The 17,802-nt window shown below is 43.9% G+C and overlaps 1 protein-coding gene across 4 annotated transcripts in view; it reads left to right on the top strand.

Moving 5' to 3' along the window:
- IGF2BP1 (insulin like growth factor 2 mRNA binding protein 1) overlaps window positions 1–17,802 on the top strand; it is a 122,381-nt gene that overhangs the window by 79,840 nt on the left and 24,739 nt on the right. For 2 of the 4 annotated variants that reach the window (XM_053261786.1, XM_053261787.1), the window contains 2 exons: window positions 7,457–7,570; window positions 10,768–17,665. In XM_053261786.1, coding sequence (XP_053117761.1) covers window positions 7,457–7,570; window positions 10,768–10,860 — 207 coding nt within the window. In that variant the 3' untranslated portion in view covers window positions 10,861–17,665. Of the gene's footprint in view, window positions 1–7,456; window positions 7,571–10,767; window positions 17,666–17,802 lie in introns of those variants that run through there. The other 2 variants (XR_008309844.1, XR_008309845.1) reach the window with 2 other exon arrangements.

Below are 17,802 nucleotides of genomic sequence, written 5' to 3'. Positions count from 1 at the left end.
AAGAGCCCCCTTTTCTGCTCTGTATTCCTCACTATCCTGCTTCTCCTCCTAACCTCACTCCCCCTTCGGGTGCATTTGATTCAGTACCTCCAGCCTGGCAGACCTCGATTAAAGTCCTGCTGGATAAGTCTCTTCAGCAGTCCAGGTCATCGAAGGGGGCAAGATGTAAATGGAGAGACCCATCTTCCTCTTTCTTGTCCTGAGAAAGCCAGACTTCTAGAAAACCAAAAAAGAAAAGTAAGGGTAAAGGGAACCCCCCCCCAAAGGCATAGCTCCCCTCATTCCTCTGAGATCTCAGGCTTCGAGTCATCCAATCTGCAAGTACCCCTCAGACAGGTGCCACAAGCCCCGGTTAATGTTGAGACGGTCCCTCTTCCAGAACAACTGCTCCAGAGGACCCCATCATTCCAGAGGACTAGGATCCTGCTGATGACTTCAGAGAGGAAGGACAGCTTGCATGATGACCAACTTACTGAATCCTTTTCTTCCTCTCAGGGATTGTTGGTCCCAGATTACTTTGCCCCTCTCCAACTGTAAGGCAGTTCACACCCTGGGCTTGCAACTGGGCTCCTCCCAAGAGGACCAATCCAATTCCAGGGGAGCCCTCGTATTTCCTAAAAATAAGAACAGGGGAAATAATTTTCTTTCCCCAGAATTTTTCAGTGACACAGTGAAACAGGAATGGGCATCACCTGCTATAACCAGGAAGCCTAGTACAGTGACCAATAGATTTTCAGGTTCTCTGAAGAAAGCCTTGAGCTCCTCAAAGTGCCTCCCATTGATGGACCTGTAGTGGCCCTTTTTTGAGGCACAGTGCTCCCAAAGGATAGAGACACCTCCCTCAGGGACCCTTCTGGGGGAAAAACATAGATCCCTCCCTCAGAAGGGCTCATGAAGCCTCTTCCCTAACTATCCCACTCTTCTGCAGCGGCCTCCATCATCTCCAGGGCTTCACCCTTATGGGTTAATGATGCAATTCAAAGCCCACTAGAGGACCCAATATGCCTAAAACAAATGTTATTAAAGATCCAGAAGGCACAGGTCTTTATGTGTGACGCCACTATGGACCCAGTACACTTCGCAGCCAGGTCCACCGCTTCCACCTTAGTGGCCAGACAAACCCTAGGGTTGAAACATTGGCAGATAGATGCCATCTCTCACTCCAGTTTGGCAGCTGTCCCTTACATAGGTTCCAAGCTCTTTGGTGATAAGGCATTAAATGACCTACTCATCATAACCAAGGATAAGAGAAAAGCCCTTCATACAACACATAGGGAATTCTGTAGGCAGAATAAATGGCCCTTTCCATCCTTTTGTCCCTTCAGACCCAGGGACAGAGACAACAGAGCACAACGTCCCTTTTGGAGCAGATTCAGACCCAGTGACAAACCTACCAGACAAAGACATCAGCCCTTCATGGGACAGACTAAAACAACTAGACAGCAGTCCTGACTCACTCCTGGTGTTGGGTTGCTTAACACACTACTTTCATGCCTGGGAACTCTCCACCAATGACAGGTGGGTCCTTCAGACCATTCAGCACAGAATAGATATCACTCTAACCCCAAACAGGTTTTTGCCAACTCCATGTTCATGCTGACATACCAAGCATTCAGGTCTTCTATGGGCCATACAACATCTGGAAAATATAGGGGCAGTAAAGCCCGTGCCTCTTCAACAGCAAGTCAAAGGGGTTTACTCCATTCTGTTCACTGTGCTCAAAAAGGACAGGTTTTTTGAGATCCAGGAGTAGTTCTGGATCTCAAGTTTCTCAACAAATTTGTCAGACAAAAAATTCAAGATGGAGACTCTGAAATCAGTTGCAGGATTCCTCCACCATGTGGATCACCTCACTTCAATAAACCTGACAGAGGCCTATCTCCACATTCCAATTCATTTAGACAGCCAGACATTACTCCGCTTCAAATAAGCATGCAGGCACTGCCAATACAAAGCCTTACCTCCCAGTCTATCCTCAGCACCCAGGGTGTTCACCAAGGTCATGGCACCACTGATACCACACCTCAGGCTCCAGGGTGTCAGAATCTTTGCCTTTCTAGAAGACCTCTGTAGTTCTGGATCTATTTTCAGCCCGGTCAGACCTGAGCCTTTCGCTCCAAGTGTTGTTCACCCACAGGTTCCTAGTCAATCACTCAAAGAGCTGACTTTCTCCCTTTCAGAGACTACATCATTTGAGGATAGTAATAGACACCACACTGAACAGGTTAATCATACCCAAGGAATTTATTTGATTCCCCCAGGCACCAGGGTACCGCTTCTAACTCTGGCTTGTCTATCGGGGCTAATGGTGGCAACCCTGGAGGTGGTAGACTGGGCCAGGATTCACCTGCGCCCACTGCAGTGGTTCTTACCAGAATGTGATATCACTAAAGTCCCACATGAGAGTCTTAGCACCCTTCAATCTCCATCAGTCCCTGAATTGGTGGACAATCCTGAACTGTTTTTTTCCAAGGAAAACTATTTCTAGAACTACCTAGAGTTATCATAATGACTGATGCCAGCCTCTGGGGATGGGGAGCCCACTGCATCCAGCATTCTTGTGGGGAAATGGTTCCCACAGGAAAGGGATCACAGAAGCAATTGGTTGGAGCTGAGGGCCATCCGTCCTGCATTGATGGTTCTTCAACACCTGTTGAGAGGCAAACATGTCCTGATCACAGACAATGTCACGGTGAAAGCCCATGTCAGTTGCCAAGGAGGAACCAGGTCACTCTCCCTACACCAAGAAGCAACAAGTCTCCTCCAGTGGACAGAAACACACCTGGCATCCCTGTGGGCACATCATGTGAGTGGAATTCTAAACACCAAACCGGATTGGCTCAGCCAGAAATTCAACCATAGAAATTCACCAGCAGAATGGCGCGTCAGCCATCTAGTATTCAGCCAATTCTCAGTGCACTTCTGATGCCCACAGGTCAACCTTTTCACGGCACCCAACAACACCAAACCCAGGGTTCTTTGCCCACTTCCCGTGCCAGGGCGCAGAAGCAGTAGATGCCCTGTCAACATCATGGCCACAGGAGTTGCTGTAGGTCTTTCTTCCTGTGTCTCTGATTCCTTTGCAAGGTCCACCTGTACCAGATGAAGGTCATCCTAGTGGCTCCATACTGGCCAAGGAGACACTGGTTTCCAGAGGCGTAACTAGGGAAAATGGCGCCGGGGCAAGCACTGAAATGGCGCCCCCCGCGCCACAACATACTACATTATACTTAGGTGTTTCCTCACAAGCGCCCGCTGCCGCCGCCAAGCCAAGCCACTGACTGGCCGCCAGGCGCCAGCAAAGCAATGGGGGGGGGGCGCGGGCGGCGCAGAAGGGACCGCTCGTGGGGGATGGGCTGCCTACGCGCTCCCTTGACTGCTGCAGCGCTGCTGCACTGAGCAGGAAACATTTGTATTAACAAAAAAATTTTAAAAAATTTTTTAAAAAATTTTGTCATGTCGGCGCCCCCCATGTGACCAGAAAAGATGGCGCCCGGGGCACGTGCCCCCCCTGCCCCCCCTATAGTTACGCCTCTGCTGGGTTCCAGAGATCCTCCATCTCGCCGTAATGCACCAGTGGTTTCTGCCAGTCTCAAGACTTCCTACATCAAGGACCCATCGTGCACCATGACCCAGCCTGGTTAAAATTAGCCACCTGGAGACTGAAAGGAACCACCTGAAGCAGCATGGATATTCCAACAAGAACACGATATTAGCTTCCAGGAAAGCTTCCACTAATTATATTTATCAATTCACTTAGTGGGCCTTCTTGCAATGGTGCACTAGACACCTGAAACATAGGGAAACGTGTGACCTCAAGGACCTCCTTGATTTCTTACAGGTGGATTTGGACAAGGGTCTGAAAGTGAACATGCTGAAACGACAAGTAGCAGCACTCTTGGGACTTTTGGCCTCTTAACACCCATCAGCAATGCCTCATACAATCTCACCTCAAATGTTTCCTCAGAAGAGCTACACTGCTTTTTCCTCCTACTGTATACTGTTTCCCAACATGGAATCTGCATACCATACTCCAGGCGCTACAATGTCTCCCATTCGAGCCCATCTGCTAGATTCTGCTCTGCCTTCTATCCTACAAACTGGCATTCCTAGTAGCTGCTACTTCTGCCAGAAGGGTGTCAGAGCTTCAGGCTCTGTCAAGAAATGAGCATTTATTCATAATTTCACCGGCCTCAGACTGATCCCTGATCCAACATTAGTTCCTAAAGTGCTGTCTGTATTTCACAGATCCCAGTATGTTATCTTGCCCTCTTTTTGCCCTAATCCTTCACATCTGTTGGAGTGAGCATGGCACAAGCTAGATGTCTGCTGATGCATAAAGGTCTACATCCAACATACTGAGCCATGCCAGACTTCGTATGCCTTATTCATGTCATATCTCCCTACTTCCATGGGCCAGAAGGTCTCAAAATCCTCTGTAGCCAAGTGGATCAAAGTCTGCATTTCCCTGGCATACGATATGTTGAACCTACCAATGCCTCTACATCTCTCGGCTTATTCGACCAGGGCAGCAGCAGCAATGGCACCCTTTTCTACTAACGCTCCTCTGTCAGAGATATGTAAAGCAGCAACATGATCATCCCCATCTACCTTTACAAGACATTATAAGATGGACACTCAACGCTTTGCTGAAGCTGCATTTGGTAGAAGAGCGCTACAGCGGTTACACCCTCAGCAGTAGTCCCGGATGCTCCCACCTGGGCTCATCAGCTGTGGCATGTCCCATGAGATTTCCTCTTTCAGCAACAGGGAAAGGAGCATTGGTTACTTACTGTGAAGGCTTCTTTCTGCTGCTGGATATGAGGACAATTTGGCCCACCCACTTGGGCTGTCCTTGTATACTGTGGGGACTACAATTTTTCTCTATTTGCTGTTCCTTACAGTTCTCTTCATTTGATCTTCTCTGTTCTCTGTTATCTCAACTTAGTTCAGCTGTTCAGAACTGGGTGGGGCTATCCTTCCAAGGTCTATTTAAGCTTTTTCTAAGTCAATTTGCTTAGTCCTGCCTCTGCAGCAATGGAGAAGCATAACCCACGAGATGTCCTCATATCCTGCAGCAGGAAGAAGCCTTCATGGTAATGTTCCTTTTTCGCAGCTGCCGCACTCTGAGAACACTTTCAACAAAATGTCCACCACGACCCCAAGAGTTTTCTCCTGGTCAGTCACTGACAGCTTAGACTCCATTAGTGTATATGTGAAGTTGGGGGGGGGTTGCCCCAATATGCATCACTTTACACTTGCTTACATTGAGCCACATTTGCCATTTTGTTGCCCACTCACCCGGTTTGGAGGGATCCTTTTGGAGCTCCTAACAATCTACCCTAAATAGTTTAGTATCTGCAGATCTGGCCATTTCTCTGGTTACCCTAACTTCTATATCATTTATGAACAAGTTAAAGAGCACTGGTCCTAGTACAGATCCCTGGGAGTCTCCACTTCTGAATTCCCTCCATTCTGAAAACTGCCCATTTATTCTTACCCTTTGTTTCCTGTCCTTCGACCAGTTACCAATCCACACATGAACCTGTCCCCTTATCCCATGGCTGCTAAGTTTACTCAACAGCCTTTGATGGTGAACTTTGTCAAAAGCTTTTTGGAAGTCCAAGTATACTATGTCAACTGGATCACCTTTATCCACATGCCTGTTGACATTCTCAAAGAACTCTAAAAGGTTAGTGAGGCAAGACTTTCCCTTGCAGAAGCCATGCTGGTTCTCCTTCAGCAAGGCCTGTTCTTCTATATGTTTAACTATTTTGTCCTTAAGTATGCTTTCCATCAATTTACCTGGCACAAAAGTTAAGCTAACTGACCTGTTGCCGGAACCCCCCTGGATCTCTTTTTGAAAACCGGAGTTACATTAGCTATGTTCCAGTCCTTGTACAGAAGCCTGATTGTAGGGTAGACATTTTTGTTATTCCCCTTGACACTTTCTGATTGTAGAAATTGTTGTTATTCCCCTTGACACTTCTAGCTATATGCTCCTCAAACTCTCTCTTTGCATCCCTTATTGTCTCCTTGCATTTCTTTTGCCAGAGTTTATGTCCCTTTCTGTTCTCTTCATTTGGGCAGGACTTCCATTTTCTGAAGGACGTCTTCTTCCCTTTCATAGCTTCCCTGACTCTGCTTGTTAGCCATTCTGGTGTCCTCCTGAACTTGGTGGTATCTTTCCTCCTTCTTGGTATACATTACAACTGCGCTTCTATTATTGTGGTTTTAAATGTTTTCTGAAGTGACCCTCTTGACTTTCCCTTTCAGCTTCCTTTTTACCAGTCTCCTCATTTTTGACAGGTTTCCTCTTCTGAAGTCCAACACATCTGTGCTGGACTTCTTTGGCAATGCTCCACTCACATATAAGCTGAATTGGATCACGATATGGTCACTGTTCCCCAATGGTTCTACAGATCTGACATCTTGCACCAGGTCCTGGGCACCACTCGGGATTAAGTCCAAGGTCACTTTCTCTCTGGTTGGTTCTGCGATCAACTATTCTAAGGCACAGCCATTTAGCATTTCTAGAAATTTGGCCTCTTTGTCATTTCTTGAATATGAATTTACCCAGTCTATGTGAGGGTAATTGAAGTCACCCATTATTACAACTCTGTCTCTCTTTGATACCTCTCTGATTTGCTTCCCCGGCTTCAGGTTACTCTCAGCATTTTGATCCAGAGGGTGATAGCATCTCTCCAGTAACACATTTCCTGTCAGTCCTCATATTTTCCCCCATAATGATGCTGTGGAGGACTCTGGTCCTCCTAGGTTTTCTAGCCTGTTGGATTCTATCCCTTTAATAAACAGTGCTACTCCACCCCCAATCTGCCCCTCCCTCCTCTTTCTGAAGAGGATGGGGCTATAGCTTAGTGGTAGAGCACCTGCTTTCCATGCAGAAGCACCTGCTTTCAATCCCTGGCATCTCCAGGTAGGTCTTGGAAATACTTTTGTCTGAAACCCTGGAGAGCTACTGCTAATCATTGTAGACAGTGCTGAGCTAGTGGACCGATGGTATGACAGTATAAAGCAGCTTCCTATGTACCTCCTGATTTTATTTTGCAGCTGAACCAACAAGCCATGATTTGGGAGTTTGCGCCAACTCAGAATTCCCTGTTTGGGGTAGGATTCCCACAGAAGGTGGGTAAAGAGATAAACCTCGCAAACTGTGGCTCGTCTGAACGTCTGAAACACAAGTCATAGTTTAACTATGGCTTTAACTATGATTGGCGCAAGCCATGGTTTGGCATTGCTATGTGGAAGTGGATTAGATGTGGTTCATATTTCAAAACCCCTTGGGCACAATCCAGCTTTACTTTTTTTTTTTTTTTTTTGCATGGTTGCACAGTGAAGCTTGTGCAAGAGAACTTCCTGCTCAGTTAAGGCTGCTGGCTTAAAAATACATAGATACATGAATACAGTTACAAGTTGTTGTTCTTTCTAATTGCAGGTCAATGAGTTGCAGAACCTGACGGCAGCTGAGGTAGTTGTCCCGCGGGACCAAACCCCTGATGAGAATGAGCAAGTCATAGTCAAAATCATTGGACATTTCTATGCCAGCCAGGTAGGCACCCAAGATTGGTCGCTCTTGCCTAGTTGGATTTGTTAGAAGAGGGTAGAGGAGAACTGTATCATAAGCATGATGGTATGGCTCAATGGATTTTGTTCTTGGTGCAAGCACAGTGTTAGGATATTGGCCAATGAGCAGGCATCTATAAGCCTCATCACTACCATTGGTGAGTGCTCCCAGTCTCTGGTGAACAGGACACCTACCACCACACAGATCTCCTCCCCAGATCTCATTTCTCCTGCCATTTTTGAGAAAGCAAAGCCACCTAATGTTGCAGCAGGGATGCAACTTGCCTAGGGAGCAAGAGACTGTCAGTTTGAATCCCCGCTGGTATGGGAAACACTATATCGGGCAACAGCAATATAGGAAGGTGCTGAAAGGCATCATCTCATACTGCACAGGAAGAGGTGATGGTAAACCCCTCCTGTATTCTACCACAAAAACCACTTGGCTCTGTGGTTGCCAGGAGTCGATGCCGACTCGATGGCAAAATCTTTCCTTTTTTTCTTTCCTAAGATACAGCAGGAATGCTTTCTAAGCAGTAGGAGAGAGCTCCCACGGTTTCTTACCATCTCCATAGCCCAGTGCAAATGACAGAATATCTGCTTCTCTCCTAAGAGGAGGATCTGAGGGATGGGATGGGATGGGATGGGAGGAGAGCACAAAAAATGGCTGACCTAAGCCTAAATTTGTAGTAGTAATAGTAGTAAGTTTATTTACGGTCCATGACCAAATTAGAACACAGAAAAAGTTAAAATTCTAATAAAAATGTTAAATGCAGAGTAACATTATAAAACATTATGATATAAAAGGGGGGGAAATAGGCACATAAATATACATATTAAAAAAGATGTTTAAAAACTAATTTGGTCATTCCTTATCTTTATAGCCGTTACATAAAATCTTGCTGTGGACCCAGTGATTCCCTTATACCGATCTGACAAAAAATAGGCAACATAATACTCATCGGAATGACCTGGATATTTTCTAAGATGAGGCTCAATCCAGTTGGAGCGAATAGATTTGTAGAAAGGGCAATAGAGGAAAACATGAGCGATTGTCTCAGCCACTCCTGTGCCACAAGGGCATAGGCAATTCCTCCAGGGAATTCTCTTATATCTTCCCTCCAAAACCACAGAAGGCAGAGCATTAAACCGAGCTTGAGAAAAAGCTTTCCTCTGACTTAGGACCAACAAGTGCGTAAAATAAGCTGCCAGCATAGGGTAATTAAAAAAATTATCACAGTTAGTTCCAAGGGAGGCCGCACTTAGGTTCCTTTGTTTCTCTAGGTCCAGAATCCTCTGTTTCAAGATCTTTTTAGCTACATCAGGACCCAGGGAACATAAAAACTGATCTGAAAAGCCACAATTGCCCAAGGTGGCCTGGACATTCTTGGCCCAAGATGACTGAAATTCATCTTTTAAAACCCATGGGACAAGGCCTAAGCCATGAATATGGATTTTGAGCCAATAATTAATCGTACATAGCCAAGCCAGGGCCACAATCCTAATTAGTCCTGCTTCCAAATGTAGGGCCACATTTGAGACAGTGCGGGAGCAGGAAAATGGCTTGTAGAAATCTCTACTGTACTGCCTCAAGTGGTTGTAAATTACCTGTCAAAAAGAACTGAATTCCATACAACATCTGGGCTAAGATTTTGGCTTGAAAAACCTTTAAGTGCTGCAGGAATATAATAAGCACCCTTGGTATGAAAATTTTTTAACACCGCTGTAACCATGTTCTGCACACTTGCGGCCACTTACCCACAATGGGATCTCCATGAATTACGTTCATGAAACACAAGACCTAGCTATTTATACGTTTTGACTTGTTGGATGCTATCGCCATTAATAACCCATTTATGGGGGGGGGGGGCGGGTTTGGTCTCTTACTAAATACCATCACCTTTGATTTCTGGGTATTAATAGCCAGAGACTCCTCAGCGCAAAATTGCAGTTCTCAGGGCCCTCCTCATGCCGACCAGCGTGGTAGATATCATAGCTGCATATACTCAGCGTACAATAAAATAGAAATAGCTCTTCCTGCTAATTTGGGCTGATGAAAGGCGGGATCATCCAAAAGAGGGATTAAAAAGTTGATATAAAAATTAAATAAGAAGGGTGCCAAAATGCAGCCATGTTTAACCCCTTTCTGTAGTAAGACAGGGTCCGATAAATGCCCGTCATTATCACACTTAACCCTCAATAATGCCTCAATTTGTGGATCTCTGCCAATGAGAATTATAAAACTTAAACTGCTTTCACAGGAAAGCAGTGAAATTAATTACTTAATTTTCTGCATCTCTGCAGTGAGTTCGGATATGCTTGCAACGTTTTGTGTGGCTACAGAAGTATCACCTACTGCTTTCTAGTGCAGGAAAGTGATGCAGGCCACTCCCCCAAGGGGGAAATTATAAATATAGAATGATATTGGTGTCGGATAATGCGTGTAAATAATGCCGCGTGGCCCCCGAGCTCACCAGCCCCCGCCGGCTCCGTCACGGATCCGGCAATCATGTGGGCAGCCAATCTGGCCTCCCAGGGCTCCCTCCCTGCTCACCGCCCCAAACCGGGTCTCACTGATCATGAGACCCGGCTCAAAATATGGCAGGGCTATGGACTGACCAGCACTCATGTAGTTCAGACTCCAGTGTGCTACAAGGAGAGAGCAGAGAAATAGCTCCAGATGACTCAGGCAAGAAGGAAAGGTTCCTGCCAGAAGCTGAAATGAGTCCTTTACAACCATATTGTTTCAGGAAATGTTCACTGTAGTGTTAGAAGGCAACTGCAGATACAGGACCTTTCTTTAAAGATCAGGACTTGCAGATGCCCTAAACCAATGGATTATTTATCTTGCTTTTGCTCTTTGAGATTGGAATCTATGAACTATTGCCCTTCTTTCTTCAGATCCCTTATTGATCCCATATTGATCAATCACTTTTTAAAAGCAAACAAATACTCCCAATTTTTTTCTTAATCAACAGGGACACTCTTTGTTCTACCAGCTGCCCAAATGTGAGCTAATTTTGGGGGGAAATCATTAAATTGTATTCACCCATTACACAGTAAAGCCAAAGAATTTCTGGGATTACTAGGCAATCTGACCAGGAGGAGGGAGGGGATGGATTTCCTTCACCATACTGGGCCAGTGGCATTGGCACAAGTCCATTTGCCTTTATTCTCTCTTTCCAGATGGCGCAACGCAAAATACGTGATATCCTCGCTCAGGTGAAACAGCAGCATCAGAAGGGACAGAACAGCCAGACGCAAGCACGAAGGAAATAGGAAATTGCTTTACCCCTAGTGCATGAGAAAGAAAGAGAGAGAGACAAAAAGATGGACGAATGGACGACATTGACAACGGATGAAACAAAGCCAAGCAGAAAAAGTGATGAGCTGATGCAGAACCCTAAGAGTGTCTGGGAATCAGTTTACCGTAGGCGGGTATTAGTAATTTTGTTGTAGACGGGTGACTTAATGTCTCACGAGCCAAAGGCGGTTTTGATTGGCTCCTCAGGCATGCTGCAAATATATATATATTTGAGGGGGGGTGGGGGGATTAATTGGATCAGCCAGTAGGAAAACAAATTCCTAACCAGACCCCATAATCTGTTTCAATCAAGTAGTGTGTGTGAGATTGTCTAGCAGGACAGGAGTGTTCACACATGCCATCTGCTGAGCAGAGCAAAGGAGCATAAAATCCACTCCCTCATGCAATAAGTTTTAGGGTTTATTTGAACAATCGTTCCCCTAACAAACATTAACTTTTGCAGTCACCAGGAAAAGGAAATTAAGTGGGACCAGATTTGAGGGGGAGCTGAGGTTCCAGTAAACCTTGGATTCTCACCATTTGGACAAGCAAGTTCTGTTTGATTGCCTGGCCTTGGTGACTGTGAAAGTCAGTGCATGTTGGGATGAGGACTGGTTGTCAGAATCTCTTTTAATCTAATCATATCCCTCATTCAGCTGGAGTAGTTCAGCATTTTAACCCAAGATAACCCTACCTTCTTTGGTACACCAAAACAAGATCCTTGGGCTGGTTTTTCTGCTATAGAAAAGCAGCCCAAAGTTCTGATCAGGTGGTTTGCCATGACGCCATGCAACATCTTCCTGTTGTGGCAACCAGAACGGTGTAATCATTGGCGTGGCTGACTTTGTCTCCAGGAATATCATGCACTGTTCTGCATAGCAATTTCCAGAACCAAACATGGCTGCCCGGGGAGGGGGGGGGGCTCTACAATCCTGCTTGTTCTGCGTGTTTGGTTGTTCTATATTGCTGTGCCCCAGTTAAGACTTATGGGGCTGGTGAAGGAGGCTGAAGGTTGCATCTGGACCCTCATGCCCTCAGTTGAGTATTCCTGCCCTAGAGGTAGAACCCACCATAATCTTTCATCCCAGGGTAGCTCCCTTGGCAGGCAAATCTTTGAAGGGCTTCCTGTCAGATTAAAAATATTACTTCTTTTTGAGCATAGAATTATTTCTGCATATTAATAGAGGTTTTCTCCCTTCTCAGAATTTGTCAACAAATATGGTGGGATGTTCTAGTTCAAATTGGTCACATGATCCCAGTTATCCTAAAACCAAATAAAAGTGGGCAGGGAAAACAAGGCAATAACTCTGCCTGTACAGCGTTCTCTCTGCTGGAAACCAAACACTGGTTCAATTAAGCCACTGCACCAAACATTGGTTTCCACTGATCGTAATTTTGAACCCAAACCATGATTTAAGCTTCCAGATGTCCAGGCAAACCATGGTTTAGTGCTTCTTGTCTGCTTTAATTTTCCATCTGCTTAGTACTCCCATTGGTATAGTGAATGGAACTCTGGAGGCAGAGCAATGACTATAGCCATGGTTTGTTCAGATATCATGGCAAACCACAGTTAGCACAAACCATGGTTTGCAATCCCACCTCTAAGCATGGTTTATGATTTTGTTTTTGCTGGCTGATTACAAAGCATGATTTGCTAATGCAAACATCATACCAGACCAAACTATGGTTTAGTGTGTTGTCTGAATTGAGCCAGTTTCTTTGAAAAGCCTTATTAATTCAGAAGATTACATTCTTTCTCTTTCTCTTTCTCTCTCTCACTCTTCCCCCTGCCCGGGACAACTCCACTTGCTAAGCCAGGGAAACAATTTAAATGATTGGAAAATCAAGCAAAGGAGGAACTTGCCTTGGTTTTTATCCATCAAAGATTCAAATCAAAATACTTTTTAATGAAATGCTGAAATGGTAAAAATGTGTCCTAGAAAATTATAATAATCAAACTATCAAGTCACCAGGATGCAAATATTTTCACATCCGGTTTTTAAAAGAAATGTGTTTGGGTTGGGCTTTATTTTGGTTTTGGGTAGGAGACTCACAAACCTAGTCATTTCCTTTATCTGATTCTTTTGAAAAGTCAAAGTCACAAACCAAATTTTAGTTGTGAAGCACAGGTAGGACTGTGCACAAGTGTAACATTTTTTGAAAACGTGTGAGGATTTTTTTAACCTAATCGGTAAGGTGGTTTTGCCTTATTTTATAAAAAGCATTTTATACTCCGGTGCTCCTCTTTTGATTTTGTGGGTGCACATTTTAATATGGAAGTCCAAACCACAGCAAAATCCCTATTTTAGATACCCTATAAATGTCATTAAACATCTCAGGGTTCACATTTCTGGCTGCAGTTGACATACTCCTCTCTCAACCTGGGGACTATCCTGAAGAAAATTTAGCATGCTCAAGTCCAATGTGACTTCAGCACATGTAATGTTCTCTGGAATGTCCCTGCGTACGAACTTGCGATGGATTTCAAAGTCTTTGCAAGGAGTTTGTGGAATGCAGCCTAAAGGCTTGTTTATATATGGCATTTGTCTGCTCTTGTATCCTTGCTGCAATTTCCCACTCTTCACCTCTAGCGTATTGCCTCTAGCTGCTGCTTTAGAGGGGTCAGTTGTCACCTGGTTGTAAATGCATAAGGACAGTCTGTGGGTGGGTGGAAAGAGGATGTTTGCATGGAGTTCTACCTGATTGGAGGCCTTCTGCCTCAGGATACAGTGAGGCATACAATCATGCAAGTGTCCCTTTGAAAAAGACCTCTAGGCAAGGTTTTTCTGCTTTTGCCAATTCCTAAGGCTGCCTCTGTAAAATGCAGTCCTTACCACTTGGCAAATAAATGGAGAGAAAATGCGATGTATGCACAAGCCTTTAGATTGCATTCCATGTATCATAACCTGGCTTTGAAACATGCCTTTGGGGGGGGGGAGAATTGGATGAAAAATTTGCACACATATCCTCTAAAGCGACTAATCTTAAAAACCACTTGCCCTCCAGAATAAATTATTTGAGGGTCACAGGCTATGAGCATTAGGTCCCTGTCCCCATATTCTAGGATGGTCTTCTGCCCTTTCAAAAGCTTCTGCCATCATAGTGTGACACTTCTGGGGTGGAGTAAAGCCACCCCAGGCTTTACCTGCTGAAGAACCTCTTAAAGGGGCAGAAGCACTCTTGGTATAATGTCACCCTACTTTTTGGGAACCTCAGCACCCAGACATACCAAAAAAAGAAGAGATGGTTGTCCTGGTCTACAGAGGGCTGAATGCATGTTGCCGCTGAAATAACAGTGCCCATCATAGAGGCTGTTACGTTGCATGGGAATCCTTCTTCATGCATTACCATGTTATTGGATATGGCCTCTTCTTTTCCATATAGCAAGCTTTTCTACACCTTGGTATAGAAAGTCCACATGTGCAAACCTGTTACTGCACACAGATGGCATTCTCTAGATCAGGACAAATGGTATTGATCAGCTTACATGGGGATTTAAGGGCCTAACCCCAAGCTTAAAATTACTTCCAGGGAACCGCTGTAGAGAATGAAACAGTATGCCTGTTTGAAAATCACACAGAAAAGGAACAATTCATTCCATTAGGAACAAAATCTTAATTTTAAACAAGTACTTATAGGGAAATTTGGATTTCTTTCTGGGACTTGGGAGGGGAAAAGAAGCTGGGGATAGAAATTAAACCAAAAGTAATTTCTTGAAAATTTTGTGATTTTAAAAAAGAAAGAAAAAACCCTCCTGGTTTTGAAAAATGATGTTTTCTGCCACAAGAATACCGAGTGTCTTTATGAGGCGATACCAAATATAGACATCAGAAGAATGTAATGTGGTTACTGATCCCAGTCACTCTTACGTGAACTTTTAAAAGAAAGAAAAATGTGTAAAATATATACAAATGGATTATGAGTATTTGTGGAGGACAGGAATTGCTTGCCTGGCAGCCTGCACACAGAACGAAGTTTTGTCTCTGCGTTTAAAAAAAAGAAAAAAAAGAAAAAGCACTCACCTGATGGGGCCATTCCTCTAAGGGAAACTTTTCCCACAGTGCCCCAGAGAGCTTCATACTCAGGTAAATCCAACATGAATCCTTCTGGATTGTATCCATCATTTATTTGCATTTGTATCATTAAAAGTATGCTGTTGTTTTAATGCCCTTAAACTAAAGCCTGCCACCCTGAGACACTGTCATTTTGTATAGGCTTTTGGCATCAGTGAACCTTTGATGATATATCCCTTTCACAGTGTCCTGTGCTTTGCTTCCAAGGACTTAACTTCAAGTTACTGTCCGTAGGATTGCATCCTTACAGCACAATCCTGCACATCCTGTTTTCTTGAAAGTAAGTCTCACTGAGTTCAGTGGGCCTTCCTCCCAAGTGACTGTGTAGTGGATTGCAGCCTTAACAATATTTTATGCACCTGCTGTTGCCTAGTCTTACAGAACAGAACAAGAAATAAAATCAGTCTTGCAGACAACCGAAAAAAATGTACTAACCCACCAAAAAGCAAACAAAAAGAATAAGTCTTTCCTGGCACACCTGTCTATCCCAGGGTGGTCTAAGCCATGGACATGGACAACTCCTGGCCTGAGAAGAATTGTTACCCTTCGCAAATGATTAACTCAAAGAAATTGATGGAAAATAGTGTCCAAAGTCCTTAATCCTATTCCGGGAGGCTGCTGTGACAATCCTGTTGAATTCATCGTTATGTGGTAATTGGATTTCTGGGTCTTAAGCTCTATGATTTAGAAATAAAATGCTGTTGGAATAATTGGAATGGAGCCAAGAGGCATATGCTGTGGAGTAAACCAGAATTTTGAGGTGGATACTGTGATCCTAAGCACATTCATTTGGTTGCAAGCGCATTGATATCAATGTGTATTTAGAAACACAGTCATATTTTTAATGGATCAAACTTTGCTGATCCTTTTTAGAGGAGGGTAGGTAGGGAATAGGAATTTTGTGGGACAAATCAACCTCTTTGCATTGAAATATATGAATTTTTAGCAGAGACAAGACTTCTGTTCTAACTTGACTTGCTAGGTGTCCAGGCTGACCTTTGAGACTGGACCTGTTTGTGCCACTACAGACTGGGCTCCAGGTTTGGGCTGAATGACAGCAGGTGAATCTAGTTCCAGTGTATTTCCATGTGCCTAATACTCAATTCAATTTTGAAATAATACTCAATTCCATCTTTGAATTGCGATGAAGCAGCTGCATGGAACTTCTTGTTTACACTGAAGCAGTTACTGTCCTTTTTAATCCCTTGCAACAAGGAAGTGTGTGTGGAAAGGTCAGGCATTGCTGTGTGTTTTAAGGGAAAGGAGAAAAGAAGAAGAAAAACAGAAAAAAAAGAGAAAAGAGAGAAAAATGGGTGGGAAAAAGCTACCTCAAGGTATGAAGTTACCTCAGCAATTGTTTTGTTTTTGGGCTTGCTGATATTTTATATAAAAGCTGATAGTCTTGAATATTTTATTTTTTTAATGAAAAGAGAAGTTAAGTTTCATAATTTCTTATGAGCCAGAAGTTGTTATGCAGGTCGGCAGTGTTATGAGCTCTCTATGGAGAACGACAGAGACTTCAGACATAGTGGAAAAGACGGCAGATTTTGCTCACTTCCCAATTAACAGTGTAATTTTTGCCTTCTTCCGGGGGGGGGGGAATATATTCTGACCCTTAAGACCAGTTTAAGACCTGTGAATCTTAATTGTTGAAAACATCCCTGTAAAAGATATATCAGTGGTACACACCTTTTGTGGTCTATAGACTGGCTGATTCTAAGCACACTTAATTTGGAATTTATTTAGGGTGAGTTTATTTAATCATTATAGGTGGTTGTCATTCTGTGGTTGGTTATTTGGGTTAGGATGCTGGCATGTTGAGTTGGAACACAGTGGTTTCTGGTTTGTATACGAAGGTTGGGGTTCATTATGCATATTTTCCATCCCTAGGTGTTGCTAAAGCACTGTTTGAATATACAGTGGCACTATAGCAACAAAATGCAAAGAAAGGTATTTTGAAAACAGCTGGTCCTGGAGACACTCATTTCTCCAGCTCCATGGGACTCTACTGTACTTCATTTATACCAGCAACCATAGGAGAGGACCACCAAAGAACCCACATGGAATCCAGAAAAAGCAAAACTATCCCATGTGGTTCTTTGAATACATAAACTCACCCTCCATTGCATTGAGAGCATTTAAGTCACAAGAAGTTAAGTATGTTTAGAATTAGAATGCCAGTTGACAAGACTGTTTGCTGAGGAGCTATAGAAACAGTCGAACCGGTACGACTGTCCAGAATCTGTGAATTGGAAACCAGCTCTTGTCCTTGTAAAAACTTGGGCCCTCTTTTCCGCTATGGTGCTGTGAAATATTTTACAAAGACTACCTCAGTTTTACTGAGGAGAAACAGGCCATTATTTTTTAAGAAAAGAAATGGGAGCCAAATTTTTGTGTGTTTTTTGTACATTCTCATGGAAATGAGACAAACCTAGCGGCCACTGTTTGAAAAGTTTATAGGTTTGTTTGGTTTCCCCCCTAAAAAAAACAACACAAAAAAGGCGTATGTGTTACTCTCCCACTGCACCTGGAGCAGATAACCCTCTCCGAATGTAACATTCAAAGATCAGTGGTTGTGAATGAATTCACAGGAGGCCAAACTGATTCCTGCCTAGAGACTCTTCATCTATACTCAAGCTGGGAATTCTGGCTTCTTGACAATGGTGTATAAGGCCTCTAAATGTATGCCATTCTTTAAAATGGAAAAGTGACTACCCTTTTTCTGTAGTGTTTGGAGGTTGGGGGGAAAGCAGCCCACAAAAGCCCCTGGATCTAGAACCATTAAAAAGTATCAGATTTTCCCCTTGACAACAAACACAATTGAAAATGTAGGTTTCTAATCTG

The sequence above is a fragment of the Hemicordylus capensis genome, chromosome 6 (assembly GCF_027244095.1).
Source record: "Hemicordylus capensis ecotype Gifberg chromosome 6, rHemCap1.1.pri, whole genome shotgun sequence".
Taxonomy (NCBI): domain Eukaryota; kingdom Metazoa; phylum Chordata; class Lepidosauria; order Squamata; family Cordylidae; genus Hemicordylus; species Hemicordylus capensis.
Note: the sequence above shows the minus strand (reverse complement) of the source record. Positions and strands in the feature narration are given on the sequence as shown.